Here is a 14,520-nt window from a genome sequence, read left to right on the forward strand (position 1 = left end):
CAAAAGAAAGCTTGAAATTGGTGGAAGCTGCTGTCATCTCTTTTCTAGTTTCAGTAGAATACCCAATTACTTGGGTGTTTATTTATTCACTTCACACCTTCTCATGCTGCCACAGGATACTAAAATTAGGAAAATGAAAACATTTACTCTTTGAACATTCAAAATCTAGGCTAGCATGCCTTTTCCCTATAGGAAGCTCTGGACTTGACTGATAGTATGCTGTCTGAGGAACGGATTACTGATTTTTTTTAACCCACTGCTGATAGGTAGGCACCAGTGTAGGACCAGTTGTTTCTACTTTAAATCAGCTTACCAGCAATCTTATGTAAAGTATCATTTTTAGGTACTTTACAGTTGGTCAATTTTGAATACCTACCAGCTCAGCTGAATTTCTTCACTAATATCTTCATAGCATCACATTGTCTTGAAATACCATTTTTTTTCTGATTTGCATACAGAATTTCTTATGACTTTTTTGTTTTTAAATAAAGCACCATGTCATATTATTTCTCCTCAGATGTAAAAATAAAATGATAGAGTTGAATAGTTAAGTGATAGAAATAGGAGTGCTAATGTTAACCCAGCTTAATGGCTTTTGTGTGAGGCTATGAACTGTACATTTGTACTGGGTATTTCCTTTGCTTTAGCATAGTTTCAGAGGCAGCAGTAATGCTTAAAGAATTTTTGTGGTAAAAATCAAAGTAAGATCTCCACAATTCTTGTGTTACTAGTGTACAATATGCCTTTCATTATGCTTGTAATGCTGTCTTTACAATACCACTTAGGTAATATAAATGCAAAAATAAATGTTACACCACAGTCTTGTCTTTTCCTCTTTTTTTTTTTTTTTAGGTTTGCATGCACATTAAGAGTCCTACAGACTTTGAGTGGCTCAAACAGTGTAGATTTTATTATAATGAAGACTCTGATAAAATGATAATTAATATCACTGATGTGGGCTTCACATACCAGAATGAATTCTTGGGCTGTACTGACAGGCTTGTCATCACACCTCTTACAGACAGGTGACAGAGACTGATTTTATTTCTTTATTCTTTGACCCCAAACCTGGGCTTTTATGTGAGCAACACGGTCATTCTTATTGGATACAAAGTAGTCTCTGCAGAGTTTATCCATCACAGTCTTATTGAAGCCAGTAAATTTACATGAACTACATTAATATTTCTGTTTCTGTGCCATATAGTATGGAATAACTAACAGCTTCATTTCTACCACAAGCTTGCGTGTTTCTCATGTATATGATACGTGGGACTATGGTCCTCATGTATATGACGCTAAGATACCTGAGGATTGGGTACATCCAACAGATACAGTATGCAGATAGAGGACAAAAATGTATGTTTACAAGCAAGCTAATGGTAACAGCTAAGGAAGAATAAACAGGAAAATCGATTTTATTCAGCTGCAGTAGACTGCAGGTTTTTGATCTAGAAGGATGTGGCAGTAATTGCAAGACTACTAACAGAAAGGTCTATTCACCGAACTGTAATAACATAAAAAGTGATTTATAAATGAACAGTGACAAAATAAGAGATTTGAAAAAAAATATTTTAAAATTACATGTAGCAAATTCTAGATCTTCTATTTATATATAATTGATAGAAGGCATTTTACTGCATCATATATGTTTTATTTATGAAAATGGGATGCATTGTTTGATGAAATTTTAAAGGTGGATAGCGAAGAAAAAAAATAGCTGTCTTTCACAATTGTTCTCCACAGTATAACATAGTTAACAGCTATTTCAGCTAGAGCAATCTAGGAACTGAGCTATCCAAAGTATATTAGGCAGATACTCTGTATTTTTTTTTCTTCCCTTCTTGTGATCTGTCAGGTTGCTGATGATTGTGGATTGATGCCTGATATTTTTCCACTTTACATTTGAAGAGACTAACCATAGTATTGCTCACATCAGGATTTTTCTTCTGATCAATTTAAATTGTATTCAGAGGCATTTCAGCGCTTCCTCATCTCCAACAAGGCCTTCCTCATATGACACACTTGAGTAAGAGCCTCTGGCACTGCACAGAAAACCATATATTTTAGTCCCTTAAGTTAAAATTGCTTGTTGCCTTTTAGATGTTACATCACTCTGGCTCAAGCTTTAGGCATGAACATGGGTGGAGCACCTGTGGGGCCTGCAGGAACTGGAAAAACTGAAACCATCAAAGATATGGGACGGTGCCTCGGTAAATATGTAGTCGTCTTCAACTGTTCAGATCAGATGGATTTCCGAGGACTTGGGAGGATCTTCAAAGGTAAGATGTGGACTACATGAGTTGCACGTGCTTGGAGAATAGCTTTATGAATCAAGATCAACATGTAATCAGCGGTTGATTCTCTGCCTTTTAAAACTGCAAGTAATGAATACCTTGTTAAGAATGTAAAATACCATTGCTGCACTCCAAGAAGTAGAATTGCCTGAAAAGATCTGATAGGTTTTGAAAGGACATATAAATATCTTTAAAATAACCAAGGAGGACTGCCAATACTAAAAAGAAAAAGCTGTGAAATTTATTATTGCACTAGTAGAATGTGTTTGTTTCTGATTTCAATTTTTTTCTTCTTACAAATGTCAAAGTTCTTATCAGTCAAAAGAAATGAATAAGTAGCAGTATATATGTTTAAAAAAACTCTTGGCATAGCTTAATGATGGTAGATACAAACGAGAATACTTTAGGCACCAGAAGCTGATACCTGTCAGTGATTGCAGATGACAAATTAGAGATCAGGTAGAGGTCCTTGACTATTTTCTTGTTGCAACTTTTATGATGATGGTGATTCCCCCCTCCTGAAAATACCTGAGGAAGAATGAATATTGGCACAGAATGACCCCCAGCTTTTTTCTGAATGAAATTGACTTTGCTGTTCATTTTAATCTGAAAAGTAAGCTACTGATATCCTATCATATTTTCAAAGATTTATTGCAGGGAATTTCTTTGGGTAGAGATGAAGAGGAAAACATTGAAGATATGGATAGAAGAAGCAGAGATCTAATCATGTCATGTCCTAGAAGAGCTTATAGATTTTTGAAAATTTCTACATTCTTGCTTTAAAAAGAGTTAAACTCTTCTCCTTTTCCCTTTCCCAATCTCCCCAAAGCATTTTTTCTTTCCTGAGGCAGAGGAGCCTGCGTTTTGGTGTGTTAACTACACCAAAAAAAGGATTACCAATGTGCTGGACAAATACTTAGTTGCTCTTCTCTTTGAAGGTCTTGCTCAGTCTGGCTCCTGGGGTTGCTTTGATGAATTCAATCGTATTGATTTACCAGTACTATCAGTAGCTGCACAGCAAATTGCAATTGTGTTGACATGCAAGAAAGAACATAAGAAAAGCTTTGTTTTTACTGATGGAGATAATGTGGAAATGAACCCTGAATTTGGCATCTTTCTTACTATGGTACGTATTCAGTAGGTTTGTGATATGCCAGTGATAATTGTATGATAATTGTTTCTAACCTGATATGTTATCTATGCTTGCTAACTCTGTTGTCACTTAGCTGTTCGTACTCAGTGACAATTTGAGGAGTAAGTGTTACAACAAAAGCAGTTTACTGTGTCTTTTTTTCATTGTCATCAAGCATCCACAGTTAAGAAATAAAATGATTTGCTACAACAGCCATTCGTATAAAGGCAATTTATCTGTGTCCCATCATTTCTGAATGCTACATTTGTGTCCCTAAAATGTATGTTTTATTACAAGTGCAGAAATATGACCATAGAGATTTAGTTGGAAATAACCAGTCAAAACAGGACTTGTAAGACATGTGAAATCTAGATTTGAAGTGTTTGGATATAACATCTTCCATACCTTCTGAATGTAAGACGGCTAAAATGCTGTAGGGATATGGTGGTCAATCTGCCTAATGGTTAATTTTTTACATGTCATTTAAAGCTCAAAAGTTCATTTTGTCCAATCCAAGCATGTCCAACCCATAGTCCACCTGTTGCATGTGGCCCTGGACAGCCAGTAATGTAGCCCCACAAGCTTGTAAACTTTTGACTTTATTATGTGACTTTTATGTGTTATTTTTCATGTGCTGATTGCGCATAGATCAAGTGTGAACTTTGTAGGCGACAGCAGAATGCTGTGGAGGGGAGGGTGCAGTGCAGTGCTGACTCCTCCCCTCACACCTGACACACAAACTCAGCCAAACTGAAATGTGCATGTACTGCATGTTACATGCACTTGTGCCCTTTGACAAGTAAAACACAGTGGTTACCAATAATAATATTTCAACCCACCTACACATGTGTGTGCCTGTGAAGACATGTGTTTTTTGTTATTAAGCAGACATATTAGTTTTCTTATTTAATTATTAAACTTGGGCTTCTTTCATTTCTTAATATAATTTAATAACACATTCACTGAGGAAGAAATATCCAGAATACTCATGCAATGCTGACAAATTGTGTAAGTTACATCTTCAAAAGCTCACAAGAAGTATAAAATAATTTGCAGTATGTTTTTAAATAGTTTTGCAATGCGTATTGGATTAGTGTTTCTACCAATTGTCATCAAATCTGTGAATTTCGTAAAGTCCAAGGGGTTGAATCATTGCTTATTTCAGGAGATCCTTAAAAGTTTGGAAGCTGATCATGGGGATATCCTTTACTTTTCTGAAGTAAGGTGGCTAAGTAAAGGTAAAATGCTGAATAGATTTTGTGATTTGCAAAATGAAATAAAGTCATTTATGGAATCAAAAGAAAAATTGATTCCAGAACATGAAGATAAAAAATGGCTCAGAGATTTAGCATTTCGGTGGATTTGACTGTTCATTTAGATGAATTAAACATGTATCTTAATGGTGAAAATCAACTTGCCTGTGCTATATTTCAAATCGTAACACCATTCTAAATGAAACTTAAATTATGGAGAGCTCAAGATATGGCAAATAATTTTATACATTTTGATGTGTCTGCTAAGAAGTGTCCTGTGTACAGCAGAAAATATGCAGCCCTGCTTTCTGTTTTGGTTAACAAATTTGAGAATATGTTTGAAGATTGCAAAAAAAAATTGTCAATTTTTTGGTATATTTGCAACTCCATTTTCAGTTAACATAAATAGTTAACATAAATCAAAAATCTCTGATGAGCACCTTGAGAACTCACTAGGAATTGCAACCACTTCCATCAAAGCAGACAGTGATGCATTAGTTTTGCAAAAACAAGGTCAAATATTCCGCTAATTTTATATTTTTTGCCCTCTTTTTAAAAAATGTTTTAATAAAAATATAAAAAATGAAAAAAGTGTTGTTACTTATATAAGTTAACTTTTATATATTTTATATGCGGACCAGGGCAATTCCTCTTCTGTCAGTGTGGCCCAGGTAAGCCAGAATGTTGGACACATATTGTCTAATCAGATAATATGTTTCTTTGTTGTTTCTTCAACTTGTTCAAGGTGCCATTAACTTCAGAACTTGTTATTTTCTCCAGAATCCAGGATATGCTGGACGGCAAGAACTTCCTGAAAACTTGAAGATCAACTTCCGTTCGGTGGCCATGATGGTTCCTGATCGTCAAATTATAATTCGTGTCAAGTTGGCTAGTTGTGGTTTTATTGCTAATGTTGTGTTGGCAAGGAAATTCTTTACACTGTACAAGCTCTGTGAAGAACAGCTATCAAAGCAGGTTATTTTCATTTGAGGAAAGAATTGTCTTTAGGAAAAGTTATAAATAGTCACACAAATTATTAGTATTAATTTGTGTATTTCCCTATTAATCTGCCTTTATCTCAATCTGAAAGTTTCCTCACTTTTACTATTCCAATTCTTTTTGACATCCCCCTAAAGGAGTGACTGTGTGGTATTCCAGATGTGTTGTGGGTAACCCATAACAGATGTTAGGAGACATTTGTGCTGCACGTATCACTTCTCATACCTTAAATGATAAGCAAGAATCATTTAATCCCCATGAACTAGGGGAAATTTTTCCCAAACTTTGCATATCTTCTAGGTGCATTATGATTTTGGCTTGCGGAATATATTGTCAGTGCTACGCACATTAGGAGCGGCAAAAAGAGCAAATCCTACAGATACTGAGTCTACCATAGTTATGCGTGTGCTGAGAGACATGAACCTGTCTAAACTGGTAAGCTCTGAGGAACTGGTGCATTAACTAGCCTGTACTTTGGAGCCATTTATTTTTGGGAAATGCAGTTTAAATCCTTTAAGGTGTTCACTGGAAGATTGCATGTGGCCTTTTACTCTGATACTATCTTGGAAATGTTGCATTCCCTGTATGACTTGACCTGTTCAGATTTTTTGTAATAAACAAATTTCCACTGCTACTACAGAAATAAATTGCCAAATAGATGTATATAAGAGCCTCTATGGAAGTTTTCGCCTAATGTTTTCTGCTGCTTGTATTCAGTCAATCTTGTAAAATAATGTTATTTGTACTAATGAGTTCCATTTCATCTGACTTTAATAGTTAATAAAACCTCTTTTCAATAACTTTTGGTTATTGGAAGCATCATGATCTCCTATTATGTTCTGCTAGTATGTTTAGCACTTAGAGGGTCACCATAGAAGGTTCCTTAGATTTTGAAATATTTCTTCAGCCCACAAGGGTTAGGAGTTGTCTTTTAAGATGCTAGGAAAAGCAAAATAGGTTTTAATTTTTTTTTCTTTTGACTTTCACTAGATTGATGAAGATGAACCCTTATTCCTGAGTTTAATTGAAGATCTATTTCCAGATATCCATCTTGATAAAGAAAGCTATCCTGAACTGGAAGCTGCCATTGACAAACAGGTAATGTTTCTCTTGATTTATACGTTTGTGGCATTACTAGCATGATGGCTTGTCTAAAAACTTTACTTGTGTTGAATCTATCCAGCTGCTAATATTAAGCTTTTCAGTAAATCTTTATCATTGGCACATGTTGTGTGAAAGGGGCAAAGAAGTTCAGCAGAAAATAAACCCCCTTGCTTTCCAGCTTGTTCTCAGATGTCAGGGGGCATGGGGGAAGCTGAGCTTAGATTCCTGAATTAGTGCCAAATTCAGTGCTGTAAATCTGGTCACATTCAGTATATGAGCTATTGCTATTAAGGATTCACAAATAATGCACTGCCCAATTAGTCTAAATGGGCTCTCACAATCACCCTTGAGTCACTTGGCCACACCCAGTGAGAACTCTTATAACATGTAAGATTAACCAAGAACTTGAATAATACAGCTGACTGCAATTGTGTTAAATTATCAAATAACTCTATAGAGACTTCTAAGTTTCCCAGGAAAGCACTTGGTATAACTGAGTGTGAAAATCTTACCCGTTAGAAATCCCTATGGGGGAGAAGACGGGCTCAGCCTATGTGTCGGCGCTTAGTCCCGTTAGTGAATTCTCTCAGTCAATGTAGCATCAGAATAGTAAGCCCTCTTTATTGTGTTTAACATACATCTTATATATCCTCCACTTGCAAGCAGTAAATCCACTCACGGTTAATTGGCCTTAAGTTCTTCCCAACAACATTGATAACAAACAAAGGGTTCCTTAGCTGTCCCAGATGTGACAAGATTAGCTGTGCATACTAAAGGAGCATCCTGTTTACACTTTAGCTCTGTCTCCAGACTCCCAAGGCCTCATAGCGATAAGATCTACCAGAGTCTGTTGAGCTCCTTGGTGTTACATCTCCCCCCACACTATGAACTGAAGAGTCAACCATGTCCTCCCAACTGATCAGTGATACTACCTCCCCCTCCCCCTCCCCACAAATCCTTCTCTCTTAGGCCATTTTTATACTGTTTTCTTACTTAGAGGTGGAGCTTGTGTGACTCTAGTCAAACATACCTTTGTTTTGCAAAATTTACTCAGAGAACCTGTTTTTGACAGATCAGTTGAAAACTGCTGGCTCTGGACTGGCTGAGGAAAACAAGATAATTAATCAGTTCCATTAGTATCATCAAGTCCCTGTCCCTGCAGGATGATCACAGGGCTTGGCAACAGGACCTCCACCCTGTTCCACACTCCATGTTGTTTTTTCCTTACAGTCAGCATACCAGGTTCCCCTGGTGTTTGCTAACAGCTAAGGTCACAGGTCACACTGCTTAGGGGGACTATCATGGAATGGATTACCCAATGCGTTCTACCGTGGGAGTTTGCCTTCTCTCAAGAGGTGGACATTTCAATAAGTCACCTCTAGTAAATATTCCATGGCATGTAATTATTAGTCTTATTCTAAAGGATGTCACTGAATTATGGTTGTGACATCTTGTGTTTTTTTTGTGTGAATCATTTGTAGTAATCAGTTTGGAAAACATGGCTATGTACATTTGCCGTATGTGAACCAGGATTTAATAGTTGTATGAAGTCTAACAGACAGAACATGAGCTTAAAGAAAGATTTTCCTAAAATGGCATTTCTTCAGTTTCAGTTTTCATTAGATCTTTTGGAACACTAATAGGATTAGCTTAAGAACATCAGTGGGATATAGAAGGTTAATAAAGTATGAACACTTACATGATCAGCTTTATTAAACATTCCTCCAGAATTTGAAGAATTACTCAAATAATTATGTAACAGTTAAGCAGAGAAATAAAAAACTCAAAAAAAACCCAAATCAATAAAACGTTACTCCTTTTTTTACTGATAACATTTTCTGAAATTTTACTTGGAACATATTTAAAACACAGAAATTATTTTTAAAATGAATTAAATTTGTTATTTTGGGAATTTCAATTGTATTGAAATTGTATTGTATTCAATAGTATTGATCTTGAGTTTTAAGAATTTTTTTGACTTGGTCAAAAACATGTACTGTGGTCTGAATCATTAAGAAATTGTTCCAATTTTTTTCTTACTCATTTCCAGCTAAGTCACTTTCACAAATAGTAGTAATACCATTATAGTGAGATAACTTCTTTAAGCTCGTAATTAGTAAAAAATGGGAAAATATTACATCTTTTCTCAGGAGGGTCACGTGAAGAAGTTTCTCAAAGGTCTCTCTGTACACTGATAAATATCTAACAAAATGCTTTGTAGAAGAACTTCTGAGTATTGTAGACTTTTAAGAAACTTTATTATTAGAAATGTCAACAATAATAAAAAAAAACTTTCTGAGAGGTAAGTGAAAGACACTTCGTAGCTACAAAATACGTTGCTAGCAAGAGTGTTTCTGAAGTTCCTATCTTTTCTTAAAATGACAGACTAAACCCTAAAAAGAGCTAGAAGAAGATGCTTTATCAGAGCTTACTGTTCTGAATACAAATTTGAACACCAAATAACTCTTCATTTTCCGAATAACTGTTATATATGCAAACACTTTACAAAGAGTCTTCTACTGAGGAAATATTTATAAGATATCAAGATATCCTGTGCACTAAAATAATGATATTTTGTATTTCTGACACTATCTATAGGTGGAGGATGCTGGACTTATTTGTCATCCTCCTTGGAAACTGAAAGTTATCCAACTTTTTGAAACTCAGAGAGTAAGACATGGATTGATGACTTTAGGGCCTAGTGGTTCAGGAAAAACTGCTTGCATTCACACTTTGATGAAAGCCATGACAGGTATGTATGTAAGCATTTATACTATAAAATGTTGTAACATTTTGTTCTGTTTCTTTATAGAAAGCCTCAATTATATCACTGTGAGGATAAATTAATGGAAAAATTAATTTCAGTATATTGTGATACTTAATATTATCATGCTAATATCTTTTAAAAATACCCCACTGACATTCAAAGTCATGTAATATATGGATCCTGTTTTGCATACATCAGAAGTTTTTATTCTAGAAATGTTGAGAAAGAGCAGTACTGTCTGGGTAGGCAGCTGGATCAAGTGGTTGAAGTGTCTCTCAGATTCAGCTGAGGTAATGCTGAAAGCTTCTCACTGTCATAAGTTCTTAGCCCTTTTCCTTTTTGAACACAATTAACAAGACAATGTCTTCATCTGCAGTATAAAATAGCTGCTGCTTCTATCATTTTTTTTCCAGCTACGAACTTTTCCAAGTAAGCACACAGTTTCTTATAATGGTGAATACTTATTAAACTATCCATCTAGATGTAAAGATTTTGAGTTTTTAAAAGTTCTCTGCTTGTTGAATATAAATACCAAAACTAACTGGTGATCTGCCTGCATAGATTGTGGACAGCCACATCGTGAAATGAGAATGAATCCTAAAGCTATAACTGCACCACAGATGTTTGGTCGTCTTGATGTGGCAACGAATGATTGGACAGATGGAATATTTTCCAGTCTTTGGAGAAAAACTTTAAGAGCCAAGAAAGGTATGACAAAAAATGTGTAAGAACTTCTGTCATTGTATTTAAAAATTCTCTGTTCTAAATGCTTTATGTTCAAACTGTGGAGTGTAGCAAATACTGTTTTGCAGAATTTGCTGATCCCTTTCTTTTGAAATGATAGTGTCTTGCATGAAAGAGAAGTGGAAGGTCAAAATCTCCTCCCCCAGCACTGGAACGTGACAAAATTTTGGTGCTGTTAGGATTTTCACCTGGTCTAAAGCTTCCATAATAAAAGGGTGTGAATCCCCTTTGGTAGTACCGTGTCTGCTGGCCCTGCACATATCACAGTTCATCTCAAATGGCACTGGTAATTCCACTTAGTCAATCAATTTCTACCTGGCATATATAAAACAATCTTGTCATATTCTTAGACTGCTATATTAATTAAAGAAAAGGACTTGATAACTTGGTGCTACATAGATTTTTAATTCTTTTGTCTAAATATTAGTATGTGACCTTATCATTAGGCCTGTATGACTAAAGGTGGAAATGAAAAGGAATAAAGAAAGAGAAAATCTAACATTGTTTATTCAATTTTCCTACAAAGTTCATATTCTTTAAGTATACAGATTCCTTACAATAGAAAAAAAATTGGATTTAATTTTTATAGTTTTGTTTCAAATTTGGAAATGTAGTACCCTTGAGAATGCAGCGTGGCATTAACAGTTGATTCAGTTTTTCCCCTCAGCATGAAATATTAGGTTAGCACACTCATGTGACTTTCTCAATAAGATTCACTATTTGCAATACTTTCTTAATGCCTCTTTATGAAGTGAGCTCCAAAATGTCTCATGCCTGAGAAGCCTGCACTGTAGCTATGAAAAACCTATAAATGTAAAGGTATTTGGCTCAGAGGTGAGGAGGTTTCTTAGCCTGAACCTTCTTGGTTTGTGCCTAGCAATATAGCGCCTAGGTGTAGGTAGTAATGACTCTCTGAATGCAGATGAGAGTGGAATGATCTCTGACTATGGAGCCATATGGCAATGCCCAGCAGGGCTGGCAACCTAAGAAGTGGGGAGCTGGAAGCCAAGGGAGCTGCCAGGGCAGGGGTGTTGCCAGAGGAACGTTTCCTGGTACATAAGTCATGCAAGCAGGACCTGGACCCTCCAAGGAAACACAGGCAGGTGCTGAGATACATTTCCAGTAATAATTGGAAAGAGCTTGAAAAACTTCAAAGGGAGATGGATCAAGTTTATAGGCATAGGAATAAAAATCAAGAATCTTTTCCCTAATTAACCTCCTTTAGATATGAAAGTGAGCATGCTACTTGAGAGAGTGGCTTTTCAAGTGTTTCTTTCATTTAATCTCACTAGCATTTTGGAAACAGATGAATGTTGGTTTAAAATAGATCTGTTGTTTCTGTCTTCTATATGTTGCTTTCTGTTAAGTGGAAATAAACCCAGTTTATTATTGAATTGAAGAACGAATCCATAAAACTGTGTTTCAGACTTTTACGGACTGATGAATTACGCTTGTGACACTTTATATACTGAGCAAAGGATAATTATTATGGTAAGGTGACAAAAATGTAGCACTTAATTGAAAGTGAGTAAAGGGAATGGAAATTGTATTTAAAGATGAGATTGTAGCTGTGTTCATGAATTCAGAAATAGTTCAAAACATACTTAAAGGCAGAAGAAACTGTTCCTTGAAAGAAACTGGAACTTCTTTCATAGGCATTTCTGTCAATTATTTTGGACTGTAGGTGACCACATCTGGATAGTTCTTGATGGTCCAGTTGATGCTATTTGGATTGAGAACCTTAATTCTGTCCTGGATGATAACAGAACTCTAACACTAGCAAATGGAGATCGTATACCTATGGCACCAAATTGTAAAATAGTCTTTGAACCTCACAATATTGATAATGCTTCTCCGGCAACAGTCTCGAGGAATGGGATGGTGTTCATGAGCTCATCAGTTCTCAACTGGAGCCCTATCCTTGAGGTACAGTAGCAAAGGGATTATATTTGCTTGTAAAACTTATGGAAAGATTATAAAACTTATGGAAAGTTTTATTTGTTGCATTCAGCAGTTCACTATTGTTACTTCAGGACCTAATTTTGTGACTAGATATGAAACAGCTTTTGTGCGGTATAAATTCATATCTGAATATTTAGAATAGCGAAGTTTATGGTAGTTTGTACAAAAGATATTTCTTTTAGGAGCATAGTCAACATACTACACTTTTTAAAACGTGGATGTTCCACCTTTAAACAAATCTGTAATTCAAGGTATTTTATACAATTGAAGAGCAACTCAGATGTCAAAATACCAACTTCTAAGCAACTTCCGCTATAATTTCAGAACAAGGAAAAAGAAAGAGCCAGCAGGCCAGTTCAGGAATCTAGCAGTGCACAAGAAAATATAGGTTCTCTTGATGTTTCATAAACTTGACTGCAGTTGGGATTTAGAACCAGAAACAAATGCAGGATTAACAAATTTTAATTTTTAAATGTATATTCTTACCTGATAAGTTGTTGGTTTAACATTCCTAGAAGCAAAATGCCTAAAAAAAACCAAGGAGTGGTTATCCTATCTTTTTCTGCAGTTTCATGTCAAATGGAACTGTTAGGAAAACAGAACATGTTACAGGTGTGTTTTAGAGAGAAGAGCAGCATATAACATATTCAAATTTCAATCTGATTTATAAAAGTTATTTCTTGTAGATGTTGTCTTCTACATGGCCAAAGCCCATTAAAAAATAAATCTTCATCTTGATTGACCACTAGTAATGACATTGATATAGTGAATGACATATTTAGAGACTTGAGCTTTTTTCTCCGTGTAATAAATGTCTTGGTTAAGATGAAATAAAAGAGTTGACAATAATCTACCTAATGTTGCCCAATAATATCTCTCAACAAAACTTTCAACATTAAACTCCAGCTTTCTGAAATGGTGGAGACAACAGCAGTAAAGAAAAAAAATGTTTTGTTGTTACTTTTTTTTATTTTGAAGCCATATATTGTCTTAGAAATTTACCCATGAACTGGGCTCCTCAGGATTAGCACTTATTATTTCTTTAACTAAATTAAAATAAATATTGATTTATCTTTATTTTTTGTCATGTTTAGGCAGTCTTATTGATGATGTTTTGTTGATGTTATTGTGCTTTGATAAAACATGAAATGTTTCGTGAATATCAGAAATTGAAACTTTCTTGTTTCTAAGACTAATTCCTATTGTCATAAAGAGAACTACTTAATTAGCTTCTTTTGAAAACCAACTTAATATACTTTTCTTCTGTATAAAACTAAATTAACATTTCCTTATCCTGGCCTCTAAACTTAAATTTTATGCTAGAAATAATGTAGTCTTCCTGTTGAAGAAATAAGAACATCATTTACTCCATGTTTGCAGATTCAAAATAACAAACCTTCATGGGTTACTATGAGTTCAGGGACTGAATTTTGCTGTTCTCATTTTTAAGAAGGTTTTTATCACTTTTAAAATGAGTTTCACGGTCTCGTTCACTTTTTTATTTTCCAATTCAAGTAGAGAATAACTGTGGAAAATTTAACTAAGGCTCATGTAGACAGTGTTGCTTAACTAGCCAGAAGCAAATGCTGTTTGCTTCATATTAATTTTCAGATGTTACAGGTCCTGCTATGAATACTCTGCATTATTCTCAGATTTCTTGTCTTTTTTACCCTTAAAGCTTCTGATGCACAACTGTGGGATATTCTTTTTTTTTTTATTATTGCAACAAAACAAAAATAAAGACAGAAGGAAGTGTTCTTTTGCTAGTAAAATTAAGGCAAGAGGAAAGATATCCACAAAATTTTCACCATGGTTTCAGAAATGTATTTGCTTTACTGTGCTCAAAGATCAGGGACAACAGGAAATATTCATTTTTTTCTTTTTTCTAGCCTTTTTAAAATCTCCAGCATTCTCTCTAGTAGTGCCTAGGAGCTGTTCTCCTTTCCCTTCATATGAAGTCATATGAAGCTGACGGTTTAATTATAGTAACACTTGAAAATAATTGATAATTTATTTAATACTTTTTTTTTTTTACCAAGACAGAAATGTTTGCATTGTTATTGGAAAAAAAATTGTTTTTGGTAAGTTTTCTAATAATTTGACCATACCTGAATTTTTACCAAGGCAAATAAATGCTGTCAACACAAGTGCCTTATGTATATTACTGCAACACTTTGCTTTTTAATTTTGTTTTATTTTTTTAAATTAATATGGATACTTGGAAAAGTGTAAGCGAAAATTATGCATCTAGGACAGTGGTTCCCA

General features: G+C 34.9%; 1 protein-coding gene across 10 annotated transcripts in view; it reads left to right on the plus strand.

Moving 5' to 3' along the window:
- DNAH5 (dynein axonemal heavy chain 5) overlaps window positions 1-14,520 on the plus strand; it is a 132,874-nt gene that overhangs the window by 62,636 nt on the left and 55,718 nt on the right. For all 10 annotated transcript variants that reach the window (XR_002435124.1, XR_002435125.1, XR_002435126.1 and 7 more), the window contains 9 exons: window positions 853-1,025; window positions 2,101-2,279; window positions 3,233-3,420; window positions 5,460-5,654; window positions 5,979-6,113; window positions 6,669-6,776; window positions 9,381-9,534; window positions 10,111-10,257; window positions 11,978-12,219. Coding sequence is in view for 7 of the 10 variants with exons in the window: in XM_021386852.1 (XP_021242527.1) it covers window positions 853-1,025; window positions 2,101-2,279; window positions 3,233-3,420; window positions 5,460-5,654; window positions 5,979-6,113; window positions 6,669-6,776; window positions 9,381-9,534; window positions 10,111-10,257; window positions 11,978-12,219 (1,521 nt within the window). In the remaining 3 variants the exon portion in view is untranslated. The remainder of the gene's footprint in view (window positions 1-852; window positions 1,026-2,100; window positions 2,280-3,232; window positions 3,421-5,459; window positions 5,655-5,978; window positions 6,114-6,668; window positions 6,777-9,380; window positions 9,535-10,110; window positions 10,258-11,977; window positions 12,220-14,520) is intronic.

This window comes from Numida meleagris, chromosome 2, assembly GCF_002078875.1.
Source record: "Numida meleagris isolate 19003 breed g44 Domestic line chromosome 2, NumMel1.0, whole genome shotgun sequence".
Taxonomy (NCBI): Eukaryota; Metazoa; Chordata; class Aves; order Galliformes; family Numididae; genus Numida; species Numida meleagris.